This window comes from Toxoplasma gondii, chromosome X, assembly GCF_000006565.2.
Source record: "Toxoplasma gondii ME49 chromosome X, whole genome shotgun sequence".
In the NCBI taxonomy this organism is placed as follows: Eukaryota; Apicomplexa; class Conoidasida; order Eucoccidiorida; family Sarcocystidae; genus Toxoplasma; species Toxoplasma gondii.
The window spans coordinates 3771801-3796932 of record NC_031478.1 but is presented as its reverse complement, the minus strand read 5'-3'; the positions used below and the strand labels follow the sequence as shown (position 1 = coordinate 3796932).

Below are 25132 nucleotides of genomic sequence, written 5' to 3'. Positions count from 1 at the left end.
TTTCGGTCTCCACATCGTACGAAGGGGAGAAGCCGCCCGCCGCCGACTCGGAGAGACACTTGGAGCAACGTTCAGGTGTAGCGACAGGGCGAGAGGAGCACGGCGGCAGCCATATACAAGAGAGACGAAAGGGGGGGAAATGCTCGGGAACTCCGAATTTACTTCTACCAATAGCGACGTAGAGTTGAAGTCAAAGTGGAGAGAACAGCCGCGGTTTCTCGAGTTGTTTTTCCATTCACCTATTTATATCTTTTCGTGTAGACGCACGAGCGCGTGTCTCCACGGACAAAGGGCTAGAAGTTGTTTACCGAGCGTTCGACTGAGAGGTAAACGGTCTTGACGCGCGAGTGAAGTCTTCATGTACAGACAGTGGCACATAAACGTGAGTAGACAGATTGCGGTTTTGACACACTGTTCAGACAAATAGGTGGATGGAGACGTAGGTTTGCCATCATCCAGCATTCCATAGGTGGACAGAAAGACACAGGCACGAACGTGTAGTCCCACCGGCAGAAACATACACATACATATATTTATATGTATGTATATATACATATGTATAGTTGTGGATGTATACAGAGAGATAGGTTGAGAGGTACCGCTGTAAGTGGATGCAGATGTACAGACAGAGATATAGACAGCGAACTTGGTAAGCTGATAGATGAGCAGGGAGTTGCGTGGTTTTACCCAGAGGTTCACCTCAAGACATCTTTGGGGAGCGCTTTTATATTTTGTGAGGTGAACGCCTCGGTGAAAAGCTTGTGTCAACACCGTCGAGGTCACTGGCTTTTCAGAAGAGTACCTGGTGGCAGAGATCAGCGCATTCGCCCCAGTCTTCCCACTCGCCGACCACGCAGGAAACAGGACAGTTGGAAAAGCATTCTTCGCTTTCCTGCAAATCTGGACACCCCGCGCCTCCCGACTCTGTCGGCGGTGTCTGTACAGCGGGCGAACACGGCAAAAAACGCACGTTGAGCAGAACGGGCAACGGGCAACCGAGTGCTTCCCTCCGGGCGCCACTTAGGACCCTGGACACTGAGTAAAACCAGGACGCAGAGACATGCAAGATCTCCACCAGACGCATTTCAAGTCCTGGCCTCTTGGAGAGGACTTAAGGCATGGAGTAGAGACAACCGCGGTCGTCCTGGCGGCTGTACACCACCCCCGCCCTCATGGACTGCTTGAGACAGCTAAGAGTGGGGAGTGAGGCAGACGGCACAAAAGCGAGGAAGAGAAGGGCGAAAACGCAAGTGACGAAAAAGAGAAACGGAAGAGAAAACAGAGCGATAAGCAGGCAGATGATACTGAAACCTCAACGACAGCGAAAAAGGTCAAAAAAACCGAGATGTGACAGATGCCCGTTTTCACCGTCACCATATGCAAGCTACGCATTCTCGTGACCGTGGATACAGTTACATATGTGCATATACATACATTTAAATATATAGCCTGCAGGATTTCTCTGGTCTGTCTTTCTCGACGGCAGTTTTTTATGGCAACAGAGCGTCTTCGTAAGAGAGCAACGTGCTCGTGGTCAGTCAGATGTCTCAGAAGGAGTGCCAGGCGTACAAGAAAATGACTCTAAGCTCGACAAAGGGTCACAAGTGGGTGGACTGCTGCTTCATACATACAGATCCACACACGTACACCTAAACGTTATAAATAAATATATATATATATATATGTCTATGTATGTTGTATGTACACGTCTTGTACAAGATGGATGTTTGAAGTCTGCGTGTATCAGCGCTGTTGACAGTGTGTGTGTTACCTCGACAGATCGCTGTCTGGTACGAGTTCCAAATCCACAGCTAGCTGTGCAGACGCTCCATTCGCTCCAGTCAGAGACGAGACACTCGGAAGAGCAGAGACCCGCGAAGCAGGGACGATCTTGCGCGAGAGGTGGACAAGGCGAGCCCATGCCCTCAGGCTCTGTCGTTACATGTCTGCGTCTGCTTTCTTGCCCTTCTCCACAAGGCACACTGCATGCGCTCCAGGGAGTCCACTCGGAGACGGCGCAGTCGATTGCTGAAACCGCGGAGAAAGAGAAGACACAGTGGGGAGCGTGCGAAGCAGTTCGCCGAATCTCAGGCATCTCGAGGGATGGAGAAGATTCCAAGAGTCAGGAGAGAAGGTGAGAAAAAAAACCAGTGGCGGGAGAGAGAAAAGGCAGGCGCAGATGTGAGAGAGGAGACATTACACGAGAACAAAGAGAGATGGATGCTGATTCTGAGAAAACAGTAAACGAGGATCAAATGCCAAATCCCCGATGCAGCGTTATATACAACCTGAAGGTGCTGTTGTATTCAGCCTGCATGCATTGATGCACATTCAGCTTGCATGCATTGATGCACACTCAGCTTGCATGCATTGATGCACACTCAGCTTGCATGCATTGATGTACCCAGCCTGCATGCATAGGTGTACGTAGTCGGATGCGTGGGTACAGGAACGTATAGATGTACTTGTACATGCACGCGAGGAAGCTGTTTTTAGACAGGTAAAATGTGAGTGTCGATATTGCTCGGCAGGTGGCAGAGTATACCTTCAGGTTTCGGTCGTTTTATGACGCTGAAATAATTTTTTGTGTTGCCGTATCTGTGAAAAACAACGTTCCTCTGGTATCGACAGCGGCTGCATCCCAACGTCTCTCAACGAGGAGGCGCGCTGTCTCAGTGGCTCTTTTGTCTATTCGAGATCGTGAAAGCTTCCCCTTTCTAACGAAGCGAACATAAGAGTCGGTCGCTTTTCGAGTTACCGCAAATGTGTTGATTGCAGACGGCCTCTTGGCGACGAGGCGGACAGTCTGCGCCGCTCTCCTTTCTGCGAACTTCCCGCATTCTTGTCTTTGTGCCTCCTCCACACGGCGCGGTGCATGAGCTCCAGTCACTCCACGGCCCGACCTCGCAGCCCCCATCGCAGGAAAAGTCGTTGCACACCTGCAGGGAAAAACATTCATGCATCTATGTCTTTCGTTGAGATACTTAGACCCCAACAGATAGACAGACATGCGTATAGATACTGGAAGTTAGATGTAGACGAAAACAGAAATAGATAGAGAAACTTAGACAGAGAAGGATATATAAAGAGATAGAAAGCGATGAATACAGAGACACGAATACAGATATAGATACTCGGTCTTGGGTGTGCGCATGTAAATCGCAAACAGCACGAACCGTCTCCAGGATTTTTCTGTCCCTGCCCCTTCTCTGTACGCCCCTATGACGCATCTTCATGCATGTATGTATGCATGTATCCGTGTATGTACATAAATATAACTATATATATATATATATATATATTCATACATATATATATATGGCGAGAAAACGACGGTATCATGAGAAATGAACTGTTACACAGGTGATCCCGAGACGCGAGTGCGAACATCGTCTGCATCTCGTATGTGCAGGCATATACGCAGTGAATGTGAAGTCCACACGCACATGCAGATACAGTTGAATACACACAAACCATATCTGCATTCTAGTAACTATCGTGGCACGCGTAGGAATCAATGGGCCACCACAACTACATTTATATATATATGTATATATATATATATGTATATATATATATAAATGTATATACGTACATGAGTACACATGATACGGATTCGGTGCATGCACCAAGGAACAAACAGTAACGTTGATGCGTATGCCAGCACCCTTGTTCTCTCTCGCCTAGAAAACGGTATTAGAAGGTGAGTTTACCTCATCTTCAGTGAGCGATGGACAAAGCGCCCCGCCGTTGACGGGAGGAGAAACAATGCTGCGCTTTCGAGTGCGTTCGCCGCCTCCGCAAGAAGCACCGCAAGGTCCCCATTCACTCCACTCAGAGACAACGCAAGCCGTTGTGCAGGAATCTTTCATGCAAACCCGCGCCTGTTCTGTCTCGGGACACTTTTGTCCTAAAGGAAGCTCATAAGAAATCGGCATCAAGGTCTGCACGTGGAAGCGAAGGCACACAGCGCCGTGGCTTTCTTTGTGGCTGAGTGTCAGTGTCTGCGTCGGCGCATACTTTTGCTTTAGAGTCCCTCCACTCTGTTCGGCTGCCTGCATCTTGGCCTATACAGTCGGGTCTGGTGTTTGTCGGAGAAAAAAACAATGCCGTTCAAAGTGGACACAATCCCTTTCAAAGTGAACCTAATCGCGTAGTGCTGTGAAATGTCAACACGGGAGGAACGTGTCGCCGTGTGACACGCGTAAAAGATATTTGTCGCTTGTGGAAGGGCACCAAAGTATGCACAACTGTTGTAAGACATTCTATAAAAGGCAAAATGATACACAGCGAACTCACCGTTTGTGTCAGGATGCTTGAGAATTTCTCTCTGGCGTCTGCTCTGCCCTTCGCCGCAAGTTGTTGAACAATCACTCCATTCTCCCCACTCGCTTACGACGCAGTTTTCCGGGCACTTGACGTGGGCGTTGCAGCCCTCGCGAGTTTCCTGGCCACATCAGGCGACATGCACCGGGAAAAAAGTTTCAAAACGTCTAATCACGCCTCTTCTCAAAAGAAGCCAAGCGCTCGTAAGGTGACAACGCGTCTTGGCTTCTTCGTCCCTGCAGAGAGCCACCAGTCGCTCACTCACAGCTCTATTCGTGTGCATACACAAACCTAGATCAGACCTTCAGACCTATGCGCATCAAGAAATGTGTTTGCGCCTGCTTCGACAGATGCGTTCCCGATGTACACGTGCTTTATACACACGCGTTTGCGGGAGAACGGGCATTCCAGCGTTTACTGGTCATTTCTATTTACACAAGGGAGCTGCCAGGTCTTTTTCTGCATCACTAAACTGTGAATTTCCGGCATATACATATACGTATATATATGTATGGCACGTGTATTTCCACCATGTATTATAGATAACACGTGCTTTTCCAATTGATGTTTGGGAATCTGTTGGTGTGTACCTCGAGTTTAGGGCAAGGCGATCCGCCCTGTTTCGGTTTGCTTTTGATTTCTCGGCTGCGTTTTTCGGTTCCGGGTCCTCCGCAAGTGATGCTGCAGTTGGACCATTCGTTCCATTCACTGACGACGCAGTCGGCGCTCCAGCAGTCGCCACCATCGAACTGACAAAGCGCATTGTTGCAGGCTTCGTCGCACAGAGTGTTTCCAAGGAACCAGAGTGCGCATCCGGGAGCGCATTCTTCGCATAGGCCGCATGTGAGGGGACACGCGTCAGCAACGCGAGAGAAAGCCGGGATGGTTGGAGGAAGTTGTCCGTCCGGAGCGATTTCAGAGAGCTTCTTTTCGCAGCCGAGTCGCCCGCCCAAAGAACGCGCAATCAGTTTGCACTTGGCGCCGAACTCTTCCACGCGAGCGTCGTCTTCGCAGACCAAGCCGTTGCTAACTAGAACCTTTCGACCTCCAGGTCCGCTGCTTAGAGACGTGCTGCTCAAATTCTCGTCGGCGTCGAGGTCGAAACTGCCTGGTCTTTTCTTCGCGCGATCTGAGGAGCTGCCCGCTCCAGAACCTCCGAAGAGGCTTCCGAAACCCTGCAGCCGTCGAACGGCGAAGTCGAAGATTTCTGCGTCACTCAGCAGTCTGGCGCTCGAGCGTCCTAATGCATTTTCTGCAGGGGTGGTCTCGGGGGGAATTTCTCGGAAGTCCGTGCCTCTGTCCAGAAACGGACTGGTGCGGAATTCTCTCGACTCCGGCAGAGGAGAGGTATGCAACTTGGGCGGACTCGCAGCCGCAGCGTCTTGCAGACTCAGACGCCGGCTTGAAACGGCCACCAGCGCAGATGCAGAGGCCCCGCCCGGAGCATCCTGCAAGTAGAGATGGGGAAACGCGCTTTTCGGTGTTGTTCGCAGTAGGTGAAAAGGATCTGGAGCGTCGAACGCGTAGGCCAGGAGGCACGAGGCACCTTCGCCAGAAGAGCCGAGGGAACAGTCTGGCGACGTGGCAGAAAAGTCGTCCTGCACACTTTCCCCCAGCACGTTGCTCGTGGCGGCGAACGTCAGTGGGGAATAAAATGCCTGGAGTTCGTTACCGCTGTGAAACCTCAGGGGCAAGAGAAGACAAAGCAAAAACAGCGTCTGCGCGCAGCCGACAGCGCTTACGCGAGCGACGCGGCGACTGGAACGAAGGGCATGGGTGACGGAGGAACGGAGAGAGGCAGAAAGCCAGGAGTTTGTGCCAGGACTCAAGATAGTAGAAGCCGATCCACAGAGGCACTCCTTGGGTGGTAACGCAATGTCACGGCAGGTTTTCCTTCGTGGCCATCCTGCAGCTTCCTCCATCGCGCGCACCCACCTTCCGAGACTGCGCCCTCGGGCACACCCGACGGATCGCAGCTGGGACGACCGTCTGATGCTAGACTCCTCGTTATTGTGTACTGCCGAAGAGCGTATTGGGTTGCTATTGTCGCCACGGCCTTCCTTGGCCGCCACTTTACATTTAGATTTGTCAACACTCGTGCGAGAAGGGCAGGCAAAACCCTTTTGCATGGACATTTGTGTGGACGGGCGCATTGTTTCGAGACAAAAATTGCTTGAGGTGCTTCGACAGATACGGCAGGGTCGACGGCAAGCGCAGGAGAGCCCGCGGGACGAGGTTTCTCTCCTCTTTTCTCTTTGACGAGGAAGAACTTTCTCCACCGAGTCGCAGAACGGGGAAGAGAAACACTGACATGGCGAGCGGACGAAGACGGAGAAAGGAGAAACTGTCTCATGAACGATCGGGTCTTCGTGACCTACAGAGCATTGGTTTCCGGTCTGGAAGCGATCCAGTCTCCTTGTTGGGAAGCAGGCAAGCATAAGTCGAAATCTTAGGAAAAACTCGCACGGTTCGAGACGCTACGGGATATACCAAGCCATGAATTTGCGTCGTCCGGCGGATGCAAAGTATATAGTTGTTGAGTCGCAGGAAACGCGTAGTCTAGCGTCTACACACAGGTAAAAACGAACAGTCGAAAAGGGGATTCTCAGCGATCTTCAAACAGACTGCAAAAAATCTGTTTTTGAACAAAAAACGCATTTAGATCGAAAGCCATGGACCGGAATCCTCAACAGGGACGGTCTGCAGAACAAGATGTGCAAACCAAAAGCGAAACGAGAAAACCGGCAGAGTCGAAAAACGCCCGAAAACAAGCTATCCTCTCATATAGTGCCACAATTCCACCGCAGAAAGTGGAAACCGACGGCGGAGGCGCCCACTTCCTCTCAAAGGCCAAATCGCTCTAGTGGAGACCGCGGGAACTCCACTGTTCGAGACAAAAACCATGGCCGTACAGTTATTGTTGCTCTGGGGCACAGCAGAGAGTGCTGAAAACAAGACGGGCCGCAGGCGAGAGTGTTTCAGAACACTTTAAGCAATGCGTGTATGCGTCCCTAAACAGACCTGGAATCCTAAACAGGAACAAGGCCCGTTCTACGACACAACAACGTCAGAAAAAAAATAGTATGAAGATCTTCTAGAGCGCCATCGATCTGACAGTAAACCAAGCCTGTGCTGCAGTTTGGCTGCGCCTTGTTTTCGGCGGAGCAGCTGGAGCATCGCACTGGAGGTGTGCGTTTCACTTCCGGGCTTCTAAAACGTGTTGCCTTTTGCCTCAAGGTGAAGACATCTTTTGCAGTTCTTTCCTCTTCTTGGAACAATTGTCAATAGATACTATTTAATAGGGACGGGGAACAACATCTGCAGTTCGGCGACACATCTCTCGAGGAGGGAACGGTTGTCAGCAAATTGGATCCCATACTTTGCTTCGTATCCAAACGCTTGCGTTCGAGAGAGTGGCACAAATCGCTGTTCAGACCCCGTCCTGTCTACACAGCATCCAGAGGTTGTAGAGAGGAAGCTGGAAGGCAAAACAGACACTTCCGCTTTCACCCATCGCGGGTAGAATAGGTCAAAAAAGATTGTTCAAAAGGCACCGTTGTGCTGCAGCTACCCCGGCACAGTCTTGGTTTTACACCAAGTGTGTCTTCTAGCGGGAAGGAAATGCGAACACAAAGCTGACTTTTTTCTTCAGAAGAAAGAACGACAAACTCGGGTTCCGCTGCAGACTACTCACCACGTCGCCTACTGAACACACAAAAGAGATAGAGATGCGTGTCGGGCGGGGGGAGGGCGCAGGCCGATAGCACGAGGGACAGCTGTCTCGACCCAGCTCCACATGATTCCGATCGTCAGCAAGAAAACAAACTCATTTTAGGTTTTTTCCCCCGGTGATTCACCCTGGTCACACTGAGTATACACTGCTTTCCAAGGAAAGACCGAAAAGACATGAGATACTGAATTGAAGACCCGCAGAGCAGAACGATCCACATGGGCTATCCATACATATGGCCAACATTTAGCTTAGAACATGACCTTTCCACCGAAACCACGCGTTCTACCTTGTTAGACACCAACGTCTACAGCATTCAAGTCAGGCACAGTGCGAGTGTATACACGTCTGTGTAAACCGATAGATACCACAAAATTTCCTCATTCGGTCTCCCAGTCGTTAATTTTCTAAGACCTGACACTTTGATGAAGCGCTTTTCGAGCGGGCACCTGCTATATATATATATATATATATATACATATATATACATATATATATATATATACATATATATATATATATATTCGGTTATTTCCTTGTGTTCCGGCAGTGGTTTTATGTTTACCGCTTTCCCACTCGTCCGACCGCAACCGTCCGATGAGTTCGTACATTGGGTAACGAGGAGCAAAGTACAAACAGACCGGTCGGTATCCGGTTCGTATTTATCGAAGCGAAGCCGCGGCCACTCATTCAGTGTGCTGCTGGGTGCCACATTTTCCTTCTGCGTTCATCCGTATCTCCAGAAGGACGGGATTTTTGAGGTCTCTTCCCCACCAGCAGCGGAAAACCACCCAACGGTGCCGTGGTGTGCTTGAGAGCAAACGTTTGTACAGATTTTTCACTCTGTCTCCCGCACCCCAGTTCTGTACTGAAACGACCGAGATTAAATGAATAGAACACGCAAGCGAAACGATGTATTATGAGGAGCGAGTTTCTGGGTTCTCATTCACAACTGTCAACGACTCCCCTGACTTCTGCGTAGCATGTTAGTGCCACGCGTTTGTTTCGTCAGTCACCGAATCCCAAGGCAGCAGATTACTCGGGAAATCGATGAAAGTTGCCACAGTTTTGTCTTGGCGACATTCACGCTAAGGTACGCACTCATTCCACTGGATTTCACAAAGGTCAACGATTCTGGGGAGAAACCACAATGGACCAGCCGACCGTAAGACCTAACATCTGACTTCATCCCGATCAGAACACGGATGTAGTGTGCCGCTACAACAGCAAAAACAGGCATCCGTCGGTGGTTACTTCTTCCGATGTTGCGGTCGAGTGGAGTGGAACTGCCGCAGCGTCTTCATCCTCAGTTCCGGAAGTGTCGCACCACTCGTACGATAATTTTTTTTGCATTTCAGCGCAGTTCTGGACACCATTTGCAGCTACAATTGCGGATGGCGTATCGTTGTGTGGAATGCCTTTCTCAACAGGGTCTGCCACGGAATCTCTGATCTGCACTCTCCTCAGCTTCGGAGATTCACGTAGCCGTTGGCGCCTTTCCAGTCCACTGTGACCTGCTGGCTAGTAAGGTTCTTGCGTCTAAGGAAGTCCTGGAGGGCTGTCTGGCCGTCAGAAGCGAGCTTGTGAGGAGGCGTCACTTTCTTGCCGTGCTGTGACCACAACATATTGCTCACCAATCTCGTTTCCAACATCTGCATTTCCATATCTCTTCCTGTTCGACGCATGCATGTGTAAGTGCGTACTAAACAGACACACCGGAAATTCTCTGTGTTCCCCAGCCACCCCTGCACGCGTACTTTTGTACGCACATGAAGTTCGATTTGTCTAACTGCAGACTGGAACAAACTCTAATGAAACAAAGGCACGAACAAAAGTTCGAGGAAACCTCTCGTCCCCCTGTTAGCGCTACGGGCGCCCCGGGTGACAACGGTGAAGTCGCAGCGCCGCATACGAATACCATGATGCCCGTATAGGTAAGTGGCCGAGCTGTGAGGGACGCGTCTTGTGTATCAGAGCGAGATCCTTGAATAAATACTTGCTTGCATCTGGACAGCGACTGGGGTTACCTCTCTTTTCAGCCAGAAAGTGTGAGTACAAGTCTCTCTCTGCATGAATATATATATATATATATATATATATAGGCGAATGCCGCTACGACGGTCTCTCACATGCATACACTAGCGTTGGTACGACACACCAAGCTCGCTTGACAAGACTTTGACAAGCCTGAAAGGCACAGCTTTTTCCCTGGAACATAGTTGCCTGCGACCAGCACGGGCGTCTACATCAGACACAAATATCTCTGAATATCTCTATATACGTATCTGCATTTGTTCGTGTTTCTTCATATATTATGGTGTGTGGCTGCAGACATGCAAATGTATACAAAACATGGGCGATTTGGTGCCAAGGGGGAACGAGTCCTGCAGAAAAGGAAAAAATCATGAATCTCCTGCACGTACCTGACGTCCCAGCCAGTACATGAGCCCAACGGCCGCTGCATCTTGAGGTCCATACCTGCATTAGGATATCACCACATCATGGAAGGTTGATAGAATGTTCGGCGCTTGTGGGCATTCAGTGGCTCTAGGAGTCACGATGATCAGCTTATACACCGAACTACTTGCAGAGTATACGGGAAACACAGTGAATGCTTTGCAACAGACTGGGGAAGCGCCCGCACTAGATTTCCAATCATTATGAAAGCTTGGATATGCACAGAAAACTCGGACCTTTGAGAGCCTCGTAAATCAGCCGAAAACCACGCAGAAGGAAGTTCGCATTCAAGGAGTGCCGCCTCCGAACGGCGAGACTCGGCAAAGAATTCTGGAGTTCTTTACGTCCGGTTTGCGGCAGCGAAATCAATCGAGAGAGCGGTCCGTTCAAAGACTACAACGAAAAGGTATCAAGCCTCTCGGCTCTGTCGACTGCGTGCCTGCCCATTAGGTATTCCGAATTTCGTTTCCCGGCGCGGTTTTCGCTTCCAGATGGATGCAAATTCGGGGCTTCCTTTCTACGGCACCGTGAAGAGAGTTGCGTTACAGGGACAGTCGAAAGAGAAACACAGAACTGCGTGCGAGATTCCAGCCGCACACTCTCGCAGAAGCATGACCATCTGCACGATTGCCAGCTCCGTGTTCTTGTCAAAGTGCGCCCCCGCAAAGACAGCTCCGGCTGGAAGGAAGGCAAAACATGAACGCGGTTGGCTTACCAGACGCATGCGGCGATGCAGCACTGAACGAGTAACGAGTCTGCTCGGAAAGTGAGGGAAGGAAATCCAGGAACTCTCATGGTGGCGAGGCAGTCGCTGCGCTCTGTCGAGCGGAAGGTGGGGTGAAGCGGGACAGGCAGCGGAAGCCGCAACAAGAAACGCAGATATGGATCGACAGACAGGACTTCTGGAAATTTTCCGACGCAAAATCGCCGAGCAACGGAAAACAAACCCTGAAAAGTGTTGCCTTTCTTTCAAACACCGACGCCGGGCACCATAAAACAACGGGCGACGAAGCATCAGCAGAAACAGCGTGAGAATCGACGCTAAACGAGGAGAACGCACGCGTCAATCAACGAGAAAAACGGGCTATGGTGGAAGGAAAACATCCTGCAGTCTTCCGTCAAAACGACGCAAAGCCAAGAAGTCGCCTGCATGTAAACGTTTCCCTGCATGCACGGGAGACAGGCGCTACATAGGCACGGCGGACCTCACACTTTATGGTAAGAGAGCCTGGAAAGCCGCGAACAACCTTTTCCTCAACGCAAAACCGCATATTACGTTTAAAAACAAATATGCGTAAAGGCACCGGCTGGAAGTGTGAGCTGAGCAGTCTGTCTGATTCGAGCTTCTACGGACTGCGTTTCCCGTTCTGACCTTAGAGCTCATGCAGCTCTGGGAGATTGTGCACTTGTTTAAAGAATTAAGTTGCTTCCCTCTCAAATGGCAGGAAGGTCGCTGCATCTCAGTGCAACCTCTCATGTGTGGGAGTTGGCACTGTCTGGTTTTCTGGAGAACCGCTGGTGAGTCTCACGAACGGCATAGACGCGCTCCTGTTTGCCTCCGGTCATTGACCGGACCGGCGAACACAGAACCGCAGAGAGTCGGAGAGTCTTTTTTTGACGAAAATTGCCTCAAAGACTAATGTACTAAGCTGAGTCAGCAGACGGGGCAAAGCAGAAGTGTTTGAGTCGTCTTGCTAGCGAAGTTACCTAGTCGTCGTGCGGAAGGATCTCCTTTAGATGCTGGGATTTTACCCCCACGACAGACTGAATTCCAGAAAGGTTTAGTCCATATGTGTATGATCATTTGCGTCCTTCGCTCTCGACTGGACTCGTCATCTAGGTCCGCGAAACGGACACACACAGACTGAGGTTGCCTGACTGCTGCAGCGTGGCGCACCTATCCGGATTCCTGCGTCAATGCATCTTTTATATGCTTGCGTACAAGTAAACTGTCGTGTGATCTTGACTGGAAACCTCATTCCGAATTTGTACGAGTTTCGTTACGTTTCGTCCAGCGCCAACACCGTCCTCACACCTTCTTTTCCCTCGTGCTTTGCCCCGTAGACGCTCTCCGACTTTCACCGTGTGACGCAACTCGTGGAAAAGCAATTCCCAAGATTTTCGAATCCGTCCTACGACGCCAGACGTGTACGTGACTCAAGCGAGGGAGAATTAGACTCTCTCCATAGAATATGGAGATAAAGGAGAGGCAGTTCCTCTCCTTCTCTAATAGCAGTGGGCGCGTACCACCAGTTCTAGAGAACCAAAGGAAGAACTTTTGTTTCTCATTTTTCTCGTGTACGCAGCAGTGATCAGGTGAATGGTTTTTATCAGAAAAGAGGGTCCACTGCCGTCGTCGGTCACACTTCCCTATTGGTTCTGTAGATCGTTGCACAAGTGGAGACGGATATAAATGTGCCTCTGCGTCACCGGAGGAACTACGCTGCGGAAGTTTCTTCTTGTGAGTTAGAAACAAGACACCGAGCAACAAATGCTCCCTTCGCACACACAGGCATAAGCCAAGGTTCACAGCCTTTGTCTCTGTCACTTGGTGACTCGTACCCCTCACTGTTGTTGCTAGGTTCCCGTAGCACAGCAAGGAGTTCACACCGGTTTTTCCAGAAAAGACCTTTTGATAAAACCAAAACATTTTAACGCTCACTCTTCGATCCGTTCAAAACACGGGACACAGTTCTTCGCCAGAAACGCATGCAGACGCGCTTTCCACGTCCCTTAGTGGGAGGGAGAGTGAGACTCGTCGAGTTCAGAAAAATACCGTCAATCAGAAGGAATTCCTGGAGAGTCAGGATGCAGTTGTGTGCCCCCGCACGCGAGCGTCTCAGCTCCAGACCGGAGATTTGAATTTGAATTTCTTCTCCGCGATGGCGTCGCTCTCGAAAAGGTAGATGCTGGGTTTTGCCGTCTCGACGACTAAGATTTTCTCTACAAGCCTCTTGTCTTTTTCGCTTTTACCTCATCGTCGAGACCACACTTTATGACGTCGATAAAGTGGAACCAGAGCCCGATGAAGGCGTATCCAGAGTGCACGTGGTTGTTGTTCTTTACAGGCGGACATTATAGAGTTTTTGAATCATTTCCGGACTCATTTTGACGAGGTCTCTGCGGGCTTTCTTGCCCCATTTGCGCAGTTTCGCGGTATTCTTGATGACCTGGACCTGGCTGCTTTTGAGCGCGTTCTCTTCTTTGCGTCGCCTTTTCTCCTCCGTCTTTTCTCGTCTTCTTCTGAGCACCGCCGACCGTTCTTGGCGCATCTCCAGCTCAGCTTGTCGCATCGCTTTCTGCTGGTCGCGCGCTTGTTTCTGACTTTCCCAGGAGCCCTTGTTCCGATTCGCAGCCTCTTTGCAGAACCGACCAAAGCTTCTGACAGTGCCCTTCTCTCTCCACGCTTGTCTGCCGCGACTGCGAGGAATGCGAGCTCCCATCGTGCCTGGTACATTTGCCTGCGGTGACGAGCTTTCCTCGGCCTGACAACCGCCTTCTGTGTCATCTCCCATTTCTTCTTCTCGGCAAACTTCTTTAGGCTGCCCCGCGTCTCCTTCCCCCTGCCCCTCGCCTTCCACCCGTGACTCTGCTTTCTGGCCCAGCTGCCCTTCGGCGTCTCCCGACATGTCTGTGGACCTCGTCGAGCTTCGCCTTTGCTGCGCTTCCTCGCCTTGCTGCTCCTGACTGCCACTGTCGCGCGAGGACGAAGAAGAAGTGGAAGGATTTTCTCTTTCAGCCTGTTGAGTCTGCCGTCCTTGCGAAGCGTTTCTTTGCGATGCACCATCTGAGGGCTCTGCTCCTGCAGAAGGCAAAGAAGCTCCCTTCTCTCCCTCGAGATTACGAGAGAGCGAGTTGCGCCGCTCAGATCGCGGGGAATCGGGGGGCACAGAAAGGCGTGCTGTGGCCTCCGAATTCTCGAAAGGCGACACCACAGCCTCTTCGAGTTTTTGCTGCGCAGACAGCCGCCGCGAGGCTTTGCTGGGCTCCCTCGCCTCCATTTTTTTAGCCCCCCACACAAGGTTTTCGCGGCGCGTCTGTTGGGCAGATGGGACTAGAAAGAAAGAGACGAGGAATCTGACAGCGACTTGGACCGGAGTTCGCGTGGCCAAGTGGCCGGGAAATCCGTACAGTCGGAAGTTTCGAGTCGCCGAGTTGTGTGGGGGAAGACGGTAGACCGAGGCGCTAGCGGCAGTGGCGGGGAGACTCCAGCCTTCCGAAGAAAAGAAAAGGTGGAGACTCCGAAGAATGCGTGCAGTAGAGGGAAACAGAGAAATAAGAAAGTGTACAAAAAAGAAAAACGGACCGTTGACTCAGCGTCGGTGCTGTCGCAGCTTTGCGAAAAACGGAGAACTCAAAAGGCCTCTTCGTGCCCAGTTCCGCGCGCTCGGCAGGGTGTGTAGAGCAGGAAAAGGTGTCGAGTAAACTAAAAGAAAACAAGACTGCAGAAGCGAATCTTTCTTCAATCAGCCGTCGCTAAAAACCGCCTTCAGGATCAGGGCACAGTGCTGAAAACGACGATTTTTCGCTCCGTGCAACTGCATGCAATGCGCGAAAGGCACTGGGTAAGAAGACTCTCGCGCATGCCAGTCGCATGACGACGTGACAGTGAATCGTGGATGAAACCGCCCACATTTTTGTAAGAATGTCTCATTTGAATCGGAGTTGCCATTTATCTCGAGTAAGCGTGTCACTGCTCTTGAGGACGGAGGATTTGCTCTCGTCTCTCAGTTCAGTGAGACTCGTTCTGAGGGGCGCAGAACTCGGCAGAACAGGAGACAGAACAACGCCCAAGACGCAAGATACAGAGCAGACACAGCCAGAGACATCAGGTATGCCCGAAAGACCTTGAGAGCTACGATTGCCTCTGGCACATATCGATGTCCAGTTTCTCTTCCATTGTGGCTTGGAAACTTGGTAAGGCATCTCCACTTTCAACATCCCTTCTGTATTGCAGTTCTTGGCGACACTGTAGGATGGTTTGCTTTCTGAAATTGGTGGACAGAATGCCCTAAAAGACTCACCACATCCCACGATACTGGCGGATTTACAGTGCAGTGAGACAGACAAAAGGCTGTCACCTTTTGAAATTCATAAAGCGCCACAAAGTGAAATTTGAAACCGACAACCCGTCCGCTGACCGAGCTACTCAGCGTTAAATGAGAGGAATCCAGATGAACTCTGAGGTCGTTTGTCGTTCTACAGGAAATGCACAAACTGTAAATAGTAGGGGCCCTGAACTCGAGCACAACGCAGAGTCTATTTCAAATTGCTCTTGTGTTCTTTGACCGTAGTACGCACATGCCAGAAAAGGCCTACTGGCGGCGCTGAGAACTGTTTTATGTTTCGGCTGCTTCCCCGCCTACAAACCGGTCTTTTCCGTTGCGTCCGCAACAGCAAGCCTTTTTCTCCCGACTTGATTCCTCTAAAGAAACGGTAAAAACAAGAAGGCTCGCGATACGTGTGTTTCTTTATGTTTAGTCTTTTATCGAGTCCGAAGATGCGTTTAGCGTTGTCCGCGTACATTGTGATTAGGCTGTTTTCTCCTCAATGATTTTCCCCGCGATGAACAGCTCTTCGTCTGGAAAGTAGAAAGTGTCTGTATCGCACCATGCACGAAATCTCCTGGGATGTTCTTGCATATTATGGGCATGGCTACGCTACACGACCTTGTGAGCTAGTAGGCTAGCAGGCGCGTTGCGACTAAGCAAGGAAATTTCAAGCTGAGCAGTGCCCCCAAGTTGGCCGCCAGCACAAGCTAATGGAGAAAACGATAGGAGTTGGCTGTCGTAGGGAGAAAGCTGTAGCGACAGGCACCGAGTCGAGACGCAGACACACTGATCTGTCACGGGCAACTCTGCATGTTGAAGAACCGAGGACAGCACCCAGCACCGCACCGCGAAACTGTGCACGCACGCAAGTGGATATTTTCGGCTACTTTCGAATATTTGCAGCTTTCGCTCGCTGTCTCGTAACCGCCGCCGTAAAGCGTCCCAGGCAGTGGTTCAAATACGGGTCCTGCGAGCAGAAAAAACCGGAGGAAACTCGGCAAACCGGTGGAACACGGGTTTCATCTCCAGTGCGTCTCGTCCGACGGGTGGAGAAATCCTGGCAGTCGTGACCATTTGCGGATTTTTTCATCGTGGCAACGCACTATCTCTGTGTGTGTGTGTGTGTGAATAGCATTTGGAAAGCACACATCTGCGTCTCTCTTTTCTGTGGAAACGATCTAGTCGAGGCACTCACCGTACCCACCTGAGTTCCAGTCACGCTGTGCGTTGAACATGGGCAGTTTTTACCGGCATTTCCGCCGTGCCTCACCTTCCAGTCCATCTGTCTCGTCGCCCACTTTATCCGACGTTTCTGGTTGACATCCAGCGCAGCGTACCGCCTCACAATTTCCGAGCTCAGTGCCTGTACACAGAAAGTTACTCTCCGATCTAGCACATGAACAGCCACTGAGCAGAGCTGCCTTTTTGCCGGCAAGGGGTCAGTGCATGCGAAACTCGGATCGTGAATTTTGCTCATCCTCCCAGACGGTTCGTTCTTCGCTCAACGGTGGCTGCTCCTGTCCTTTTGACTGTTCGAAAAACGCGCCTTCCACATGTTTGTGAACTCAAGGCAACCTGAGACACGCCGAAAAGCGGCAGTCCACCCCTCTGCGGACTCGCACCAAAACCCCCCGCTGCGTCTGGAAAAACTGGGCGGCTCTGTGTGCGAAGGACTCCTCTGTCTGTACACTCTAGCTACCGCGTTCGCTGCGTACGACCTGCTATCTTTGATCCACTTTTGCTTTTTCTGCCCAGCCACACCTGGACAGATGTCCACGTGGTCTTGACCTTTCCTGCTTCATTGTCGGAAATCGCAAGGATCCAGCGAGACGCAATTGGCAGACGCCAGCGCTGCCGTGAAAACGCATCCAACTGCTTCAGGGAGACTTAGCGAATCTCGTGCGACTGGCAAAATTGCTATCAACAGTTTATACTCCAACAAGCCGTCACAGCAAGCCGACAAAACGACAGCTTCTTGCTCACCTGCAAAGACGAGAGATTCGCTTGATTCATCTTCTCTGCCTTGTCGCCAAGTCCAAGTCGGAACCAGCGGGACGTTTCCTCCGGGGTTTGACTGACCCTCTGACGCAAAAAAGTCCAACATTTACAGAGTGTAAACATTCAGGGGGGAAAGATCCTTCTCCTACGACACAAGTGGAGCAATTACCGAGTGTCAGAATTACGGCAAAAAGGAACCTTTCTGTTTCCGTCTGTCTTGTGTGAGCGAAGTGTGCTGACGCACCAGAACGCTCGAAACCGCACCTTGTCGCCGACGCAGAGGGCAAAGACTTCCATCAAATCCGCAAGCTGCTCCGTCGGCAGACCGGCTGCGCCTCTCTCTCGAAGGACGCGATCGATGGCGTCAGCCAGGTGTTCGGCTTCCGATTTGAGCTGCAAAAGCAGATTTTTGACGAAACGCCTGGGAATTCTTTCCAGCAAACGAACGGCGCCGGACGTCCCATATCTGCTACGCTCGAAGGCGAAGAAGAGACACAGTGACAGGGTTTTGCAGAGAAGTCGGAGACTTGTCCGTCTTCCCTTGGCTGGTGCATGCGAAGCTGCCTCGCGTGGACACCAGCTTGTTGTTGAACATTGTCCACTGTATGACCTGGAATTTTTCGTAAGCTCTCCAGAGTCTGAATGCGGTCTTTCCTTCGAACGCCTGCCGAACACTATCGATTTTTGTGTCGAAAAACACAGGGAAAATGTGCTCTTCTTTTCTCCGGTACCAGGACTGCATTCTTCTGGTCTGATTCTTGGAGTGCCGCAAGCGAAGTAGAAGATTTGATCCTGTTTATGATTTAAGGGATGGCAAGGTGCGTCAACCGAGTTTGAAGAGCGCTCTCTCTGCGCTTCCCTTACTTTGTCTCTTCCTGGAGTGGGCGTGTGATTTGAAATGCGGAGGCAAATCCACTGAAACTAAAGAAACTGTGCCATTCTTGTACCTCCCGACGTTAACGGAAGTCCGTCTCAGCACGACGGGGCAAAAAAGGCTTTCGGCACAGACGCCAAAAAGAAGTGATGGGCAGCGATTGCATAGCTGCGCCATCACAGGATACTTCGTTGTTTCTCTCTGCATGTGCATATTGATTATGCATACGTTTATATCTGCGGGGTCGGATATAGTATGTATGTACATATATATATATATATATATATATATATATATGTTACATATATTTATATATATATATATATATGCAAATATGTACATAAATACACACAAATCAATATCTGTACAAGAACATATATATACATACCTATGTCTACACATGAATCTGTATCTGATGGCCTGACGAAAAATCTACGAAACTCGTTGCGAGTTCACCTTTCAAGCGTATGATCTGGAAACTGCGAATGTGCCCTCATGAGGCGAAGACCCTCAGAGCTTCCCAGGACTCTTCATCTTCTCGTGGCAACCGGGCTCCACCATCACCTTTCCTAGGTTTTTTATGACATGGAAGAGGCAGCAGAGCAACATAGTTTAACCGCTAACGTTTCAGTTCCCTGTGTCAAACTGTCGTTTTTCAAGGAGTCGTCTCTCTTCTATCTTACTTTTCTTCTCACTTTCTTCTTTCCCTCTTTCTTCTTCCTTCTGTCTCCTCTTTCTTCATCCCCCCTCTCCTCTTCTGCTCTCTGGCCAGGCTTACCTCTCCAAGCGTCTCGAGCTGCATGCGTTCGGCCTGTTGTCCACGCATCCACCTTTTTACTCGATCAACTCGAGCGCCGGTAGAGAGGTGACAAACGTTTTCCGCCTCTCCCTTTCGCAGACTTTGCGAGTCGCGGGCAACTTCGTCAGTCGCCTGCAGCAGAGACTGAGGAAGCAGCAAGCCAGACAGAGTCAAATCGAGCATGAGCGTCTGTCGCAGCCTCAGCTGCTCGGCGTCAGGAGACCGTTGCGCATCTTCACAGGGAACTGACGCAAAACTACTCTTCTGGGTGCACACACAACAGCCCCCCGTCCCGTACATCTTTCCTTCTGATCACGCGATGTATTCCTTGAGCACCCAAGTCTCCGTAGTCGCAGGATGCTCCTCTTGCTTCGAGTCGCTTCCCTCGAAGACAGGGCCGCGTCTCAACTTTCGACGCACATGAGACAGATGTCGTTTCGAAAGGCTGTGTACCTCCTCGTCGACTCCGCCCTTTGAGCGGATTTGTCCTTTGTCGGTCTCTTCAGCCGCGGACTCACTGCCCACTACCTTCTTTCGACCGAAATTGACAGAGGCGACAGATGGACGGCACAGAGGCGGACATGTTCACGCATCCCTTCGAAAATCCTTTCGACTCAATGGTGAAACGCAGACGCATGGTAACACAGTATTTGCACCGATAGCGATCTGGTAAACGACATTCACGACACTTGGAGTTCGTCGAAGACCCAGACACCCGCTTCGTCTTCGGCGAGTTGTTCCCACACTCAAGCCTGTGTGAGCTGTCAGCGGTTACACTCAGTTGATTCGGTCAGAAAAACGTTGCGAGCAAGGCGCTGGGCGCCAACGCAGGTGCACTGCGCTACCAAAAGGAATCTTCCGTGGAGAGTCGAAACCGAGAGTGCAGCTGAGTCGTTTTACGTTGAGTCCATCAACGAATCAACGATTCTTGCCCCTGGAAGAACCTGAAGCTCCTACCTCACACGGCGACGTGACCCCCCAAGCAGGCGCATGCAGTCAGAAACAGTGAAGGCTTGAGACCGAGAGGCACGCGACCACAAACAGTTCATGCGTCAACGCTTCATGCCTCGGAGTGTAGTCGTGAATGGGGGTGAGTCTTCAGGTGTGTAGTAAGATTTCTTTGGATATAGTTTTCCTCCACAAGCTGCATCCAGTTTGCGTAGATGATTCGCGTCAACAATCGCATCTCTCTGTTACTTCCCTCTCGGAGGGAACCAGAGTGTCTCACCTTAGCGTGGTGGAGTCTGACGACAGCTGCTGCACTTTCCCCGGCAGCAGCGAGTAGCTCGTTCCGAACGTAAACGGTATCGGGGCTGATATGCACAAATCCGCGTTCAGTGGGAGCGTCCACTGCCTTCTTTTCATCTGCACTGTCGTCGGCGTCTTCCAAGGTCGAGTTAAGCAGGGGAAGCGCCTCCAGTTCGCTGTGCAAGAGGCCTAGCTCGCAGGAGATGTGCTCCAAGAGAGTCTTACAGGCGCCGACCGTGTCGACTGCGATCCCGCGGCCACCGTCGTCGACTCCGGCGCCAGAAGCCTGTTCGCCAGAGTTTCTCTTCTGAGGGCTCTTCCCCTCTCCGCTCCCCTCGGCTTCGAGGCGCAGCGCGCGGTGCAGGTGTATGTAGAGCTCACACTGCGAGGCGGCCCGGAGGAGTCGCGCGACCAGCAGGAGGTTGGCTGCTCGGGTGGCGAGGCGCCCATGCGTTTTGTCTCCGCCATCCCAAGAGGCCACAAAGAGAGAGATCGCCTTCGCGAGCGCCTCCACTGAGTCTGGAGTTGGGCACGCGACGTGAGGCTTTTCAGATCTTGAGACACTCCCCTCAAAGGAGCTGAAAGTCGAGATGCCATGGATCCCGAGACTCTCCACGCTGCCGGCGCCCTCGCCGTCAACCGCCAGCGCCCTGCTCTCAGCGGCCTCTCCGACTAAAGCAACGGCGTCTAGGTTTTCGACGAGAGTTCGTGCAGCCGAGGCAAAGGAGAAAAGCGAGAAGCTCTCCGCGCGGGTCGCCATGAATCGGCAGCAGCCGTCGAAAAAGGCGGCAGTGAAATGCCACGCGGACTTCGTTTCCTCGAAGTTCTCGAAGTTCGCGTCTGCAGTCTGCTTCCCCTTCTGCCGCTTCTGCTCACGGAACGCAGCCATGATTTGCTTGCCTGAAATCTCGCGCAAATGTCGTGCCTGGCGGCTGTATTTCACGTGCGTCGCCTCTTGCTGAGAGAGAAGGTGCCCCAACGCAGAGACGAACAAGGCGAAGTCCGCCGGCGTGAAGTCTCCCAAGTGACCCTGCGTCTCCACCGCCTCCAACTTCTTCGCATTCTCGGCTTCTTCCTCCACCCCTGTCTCTGCCTCCCGCCTCTTCCCGAGCGGTTCCACCTCGGACTCCACATCTGTCTGCACACTTGGTTCCGCGCGAGGCTGTCGCCAGGCCCAGCGTTCCATGAGGGCGAAGAGCAGAGCAGAGCTGGCGCAGTTGCTCCAGGCGAAAGTGGCAGCCAAGGCGGCAGTGGCGGGAGGCGACAGTTTCTTCAGATCTTCGAGGAATTCGCGCGTGGAGGCGAGAAGGAGTCGCGGCGGCAGCGGCCGCACGCACGGGAGCGTCTCGCTGGCCAGGCGCAAGCCCGTCCGATTCGCTGGAGTCGCCGGCGTGTCTTCGTCTTGAGTCTCGAAAGCCTGGAAGATCTGCTTCACCGGCCTCACCGTCCCTGAGGCGCCGTTCAGCGTGAGAATCGTGAGGAGGCGGACGAGCGACTCGATCGGCAGCAAGTCCCTGACCTTCTCAACGCGCGCTGCGAGCTCTCTCCAGAAAAGCCGGTCGCTCTTGCATGCGCCAGAAGCCGCATCCCGCGTCTCTCCCCGAGCCTGCAGCGCGCGCCGCGCCAAGTCCTCCAGGTGTCGAGGCTCCACGAGACTGGGGGGTGGGAGAAGCGCGAGTCCGGCCGCCTCGCCGGCAGGACCGACCCCGCAGCTGGGGTCGCACTCGGGACCTCGAAACACCGGAAATAGGCCTTGGAGGTGCCGCAGCAGCGGCGGCGGAAGCGTCTGCTGGCCAGCAGCTGTACTGACAGCCGAGGCAGCCAGTGGCTTGCCGGCGAACAGGTGTGCGGCGTCCGAGCGCGGCGGCGACAGCGGCGGCGGCGGGAGAGGCAGAGGGTGGGGGTGGAAGCGACTGCCTCTCTTTCGGTTGCGAGTCCGGAACCGGTGGTGGTACGCGAGGAGGGGTCGCGGGGAAGCCAGCGGGAGGAGCAGGAAGGGTGGCGCGACGTCTGATGCGTGGACCGCCGTTTGGAAGCGCGTCCGGCTGTTCAGAAAGTGAATCCGCGAAGCGACGGAGAACCCTCGAGAGGAGGGAGACTGGGAAAAATTCGGGACCGAAGAAGCGGGAGAAACCAAGAAGGGAACGGGCGACCGAGGCACAGACAAGGAAGGGAGAGACGAAAAAACAGAACGTGGAGGAGTCGAAGTGCCGCGACCACGCGCAGGCAGACGAAAGAGACGGATTGGCGCACAGGAACAGACACTGACGACCTGAAAAGGCGCGGGTCGAGCAGAAACTGGAGGAGACGGGAGAAAAACTCGCGAATGAGAAACAGGATTGTCTTCCGACACTTTCGGGGTTGTACTGATGCTGCCTCCTTCCATGTGTGTACGGAGAAGGCGCTCTGAATTCGCCTCGTCTGTCGCAAGTCCAGCGCGCGCGCGAGTCGTCACTCGAGTGACGCTATGCATCTCGCTGATGCTTCCCTTTTCCTGGCCGCTGGACGTGCCAGAAATGTCTGCAAGCCGCCCAGCTAGGGTGTCTGTACACCGGCTCCTGTCACGCGGGAGCCGGCCTCTCCCCGCGAACGCTGAGCAGCCATCAGCGCGGAGTGAAGCAGCGCGAACTCGGGCGGAAAGTTGCCGCCAGAACTCTCTTGGGATTTTGAAACTGGACTGAGAAAACTCCTCGGGAAGGTTTCGGCCCCGGGGGAGACGGGGGAAGCAGAGCGGTAGCGACGACGGCATTTTCGGGCAGTGACCGGGCACGCTTTGCGTACGACCTGTCACTCAAACGAAGTAGGCAGCGGTGGTGCTGACGACCAGGCGCTGGACTGCAGTACGAGGGAAAGTGACATAAGTTAACAGGAAGAAATGGTCATTCAAGTGAGTGAAATCCGAAATAGAACGGCGAGATACCCACAGTGTACTGTGCGAACACATAAGCGAATTCAACGTAAGTAAACCACCTCCCAGGGGGAATTTGTGCACACACGAATTCCGTTCAACGAAAACAAACAAAGAAAAACGCGGTACGCATAACACATTCCCCACCGGAGCTTCTAAGTCTTGCAAACGCTGTCGGAGTCGGTATTGTTTACGAGTGGTCGCTGCCTCCCGATGCTGGCAATTGTGTACGGAACGCCGCACAGACGTACGGCGACCACGATCGAATGTTTCTTTCCCCCCGTCCTTCGTGCGCATCCGCTCCGTTGAACAGATTCGTTTTCCACCAGAAAAGAAGTCTGCTCCAGAAGAGATGTTCTGTAACATCCAGGAAGCTGCCGTCTGCGCATGCGCCTGTCCTGAATTGAGGTTTTGAGCAGAGCCACGCATGCTCTTGGAACGCAGGCAGAAACGTGCGCTTGTCACAAGCAACAGATGTCAAAAGATAAAATGAATGCGCCGAATGGAGTGGGGTAAAGTTCGCAAGGAAAGCATCTGTGGAGAAAGAAAAGCGAGGCGTTAGGTTCTGCGCGGCAACCGCCGTGCTGTCGTGTGTGCGCATGCGTGGTGACTGGGACCTGCCGAGACAAAGGTCCGATGTGAGCTCGGCTGACCAGAAAAACAGAACAGAACATATGCCGTCTACTTCCGTGGCGCTTGTGAGGTCTTTTGGAAGGAAAGACGGTAACGAAAGGACAGAACGGACATCGATTTTCGTGATGGGAGCTTCGAGTCTTTTCAAAACATAGTCGGGAGTGTCGCGAGCTCTGAATCTGCCGATCTGTGCGGAAAGTACCATCCAAGTCGGTCATACTTCAGGACATGAAACACCAGATTACTGAGAGCAGACACAGAAAAGCACGAAGAGGCGACTCTGCGATCAGAACAAACCTACGGAACGGAATCCACGAGATATTCATAGGCGCTCACGTGCACAGTGCGTCTCCTGCATACGTAGTCGGTCAAAGACAATTGCCGCTGCTCTGTCTGAGGCGAAAAACTGCGGCGTTCATATCGCCGGAAACGCCGCTGGTAAGCAAAACAGTCCACGGTAAGCCATCGTGGAAGTATTGATATCTCCGTCAGCTATACGGGCGCATAGCAAACGACAAGTCCAAGTTGAAATCTGCACCTACTGTGTTCTACAGAGACAGTACGCAGTTTTTCAGACGTGAGAGGAAGCGACAATGAATCACGGAATAAGATTCAATAAAAAGAGAAGAAAGGCGCCTGAAGATTGTGATGTTTTTTAAGTAGTTGAACAGGAGTTTCATCGAGTTGCCCGGAGTATTTTAACACCTTCTTCCTTTGAATCTGGAGAGAAGACAAACTACGGGGAACGATGAACCGCCCAGCTTCTTTCTGAAGTCACTGTTTCCAAACCTTTTCCAGCAGAGTATGGAGGGGCTTAGGCTGAGCTCGCCTGAACGGAAATTTTGTAGAATTAGATACTATGCAGACGTGCTCAACAACGAACCATGTTTCTGTCGAGATTTCAGCGGAAAAAAAACTTGCTTAACGCTTCTCGATATGTAGTATTTTCCGGTAGAAACGATACCGCCTGCTACTAGATCTTGCATAACTGCGTGTTGTATTGATATCTATACTTGAGCTTGTCTTTTTCAGCCTGCACTTGTTTCTGATTCAACAGGATCCAGAAAAAACACCTGTGCAAACACCAGATGCTGTCTGTGTATCTTGC

At 52.0% G+C, this 25132-nt stretch overlaps 4 protein-coding genes across 4 annotated transcripts in view; all 4 read right to left on the bottom strand.

The window, feature by feature from the left end:
* Positions 1-6461, bottom strand: part of TGME49_223480 (sushi domain (scr repeat) domain-containing protein) — a gene marked incomplete at both ends in the record, with an annotated part of 31922 nt that extends 25461 nt beyond the window's left edge. Inside the window, 6 exons of the mRNA XM_018780002.1 lie at positions 803-937; positions 1772-2028; positions 2759-2939; positions 3714-3910; positions 4300-4447; positions 4917-6461. Of these exons, the coding sequence (XP_018635896.1) occupies positions 803-937; positions 1772-2028; positions 2759-2939; positions 3714-3910; positions 4300-4447; positions 4917-6461 (2463 nt within the window). The remainder of the gene's footprint in view (positions 1-802; positions 938-1771; positions 2029-2758; positions 2940-3713; positions 3911-4299; positions 4448-4916) is intronic.
* A 2137-nt stretch (positions 6462-8598) lies between these two features.
* On the bottom strand, positions 8599-12501 carry TGME49_223485 (hypothetical protein). The gene is made up of 3 exons (XM_018780003.1): positions 11229-12501; positions 10480-10534; positions 8599-9666 (listed from the first exon to the last, which is right to left on the bottom strand). The coding sequence occupies exons 1-3, from the start codon at positions 11526-11528 to the stop codon at positions 9626-9628; spliced, it is 396 nt and encodes a 131-aa protein (XP_018635897.1). The 5' UTR covers positions 11529-12501; the 3' UTR covers positions 8599-9625.
* Positions 12502-12816: 315 nt separating this feature from the next.
* TGME49_223490 (hypothetical protein) lies at positions 12817-14933 on the bottom strand. Its single transcript, XM_002365994.2, has one exon. The coding sequence runs from the start codon at positions 14512-14514 to the stop codon at positions 13576-13578; it is 939 nt and encodes a 312-aa protein (XP_002366035.1). The 5' UTR covers positions 14515-14933; the 3' UTR covers positions 12817-13575.
* Positions 14934-16058: 1125 nt separating this feature from the next.
* On the bottom strand, positions 16059-23709 carry TGME49_223500 (hypothetical protein). The gene is made up of 6 exons (XM_002365995.2): positions 20464-23709; positions 19215-19379; positions 17827-17955; positions 17548-17646; positions 16835-16927; positions 16059-16531 (listed from the first exon to the last, which is right to left on the bottom strand). Exons 1-6 carry the CDS (start codon positions 23230-23232, stop codon positions 16448-16450), a joined length of 3339 nt encoding a protein of 1112 aa, XP_002366036.1. The 5' UTR covers positions 23233-23709; the 3' UTR covers positions 16059-16447.
* Between the last annotated feature and the right edge of the window lie 1423 nt (positions 23710-25132).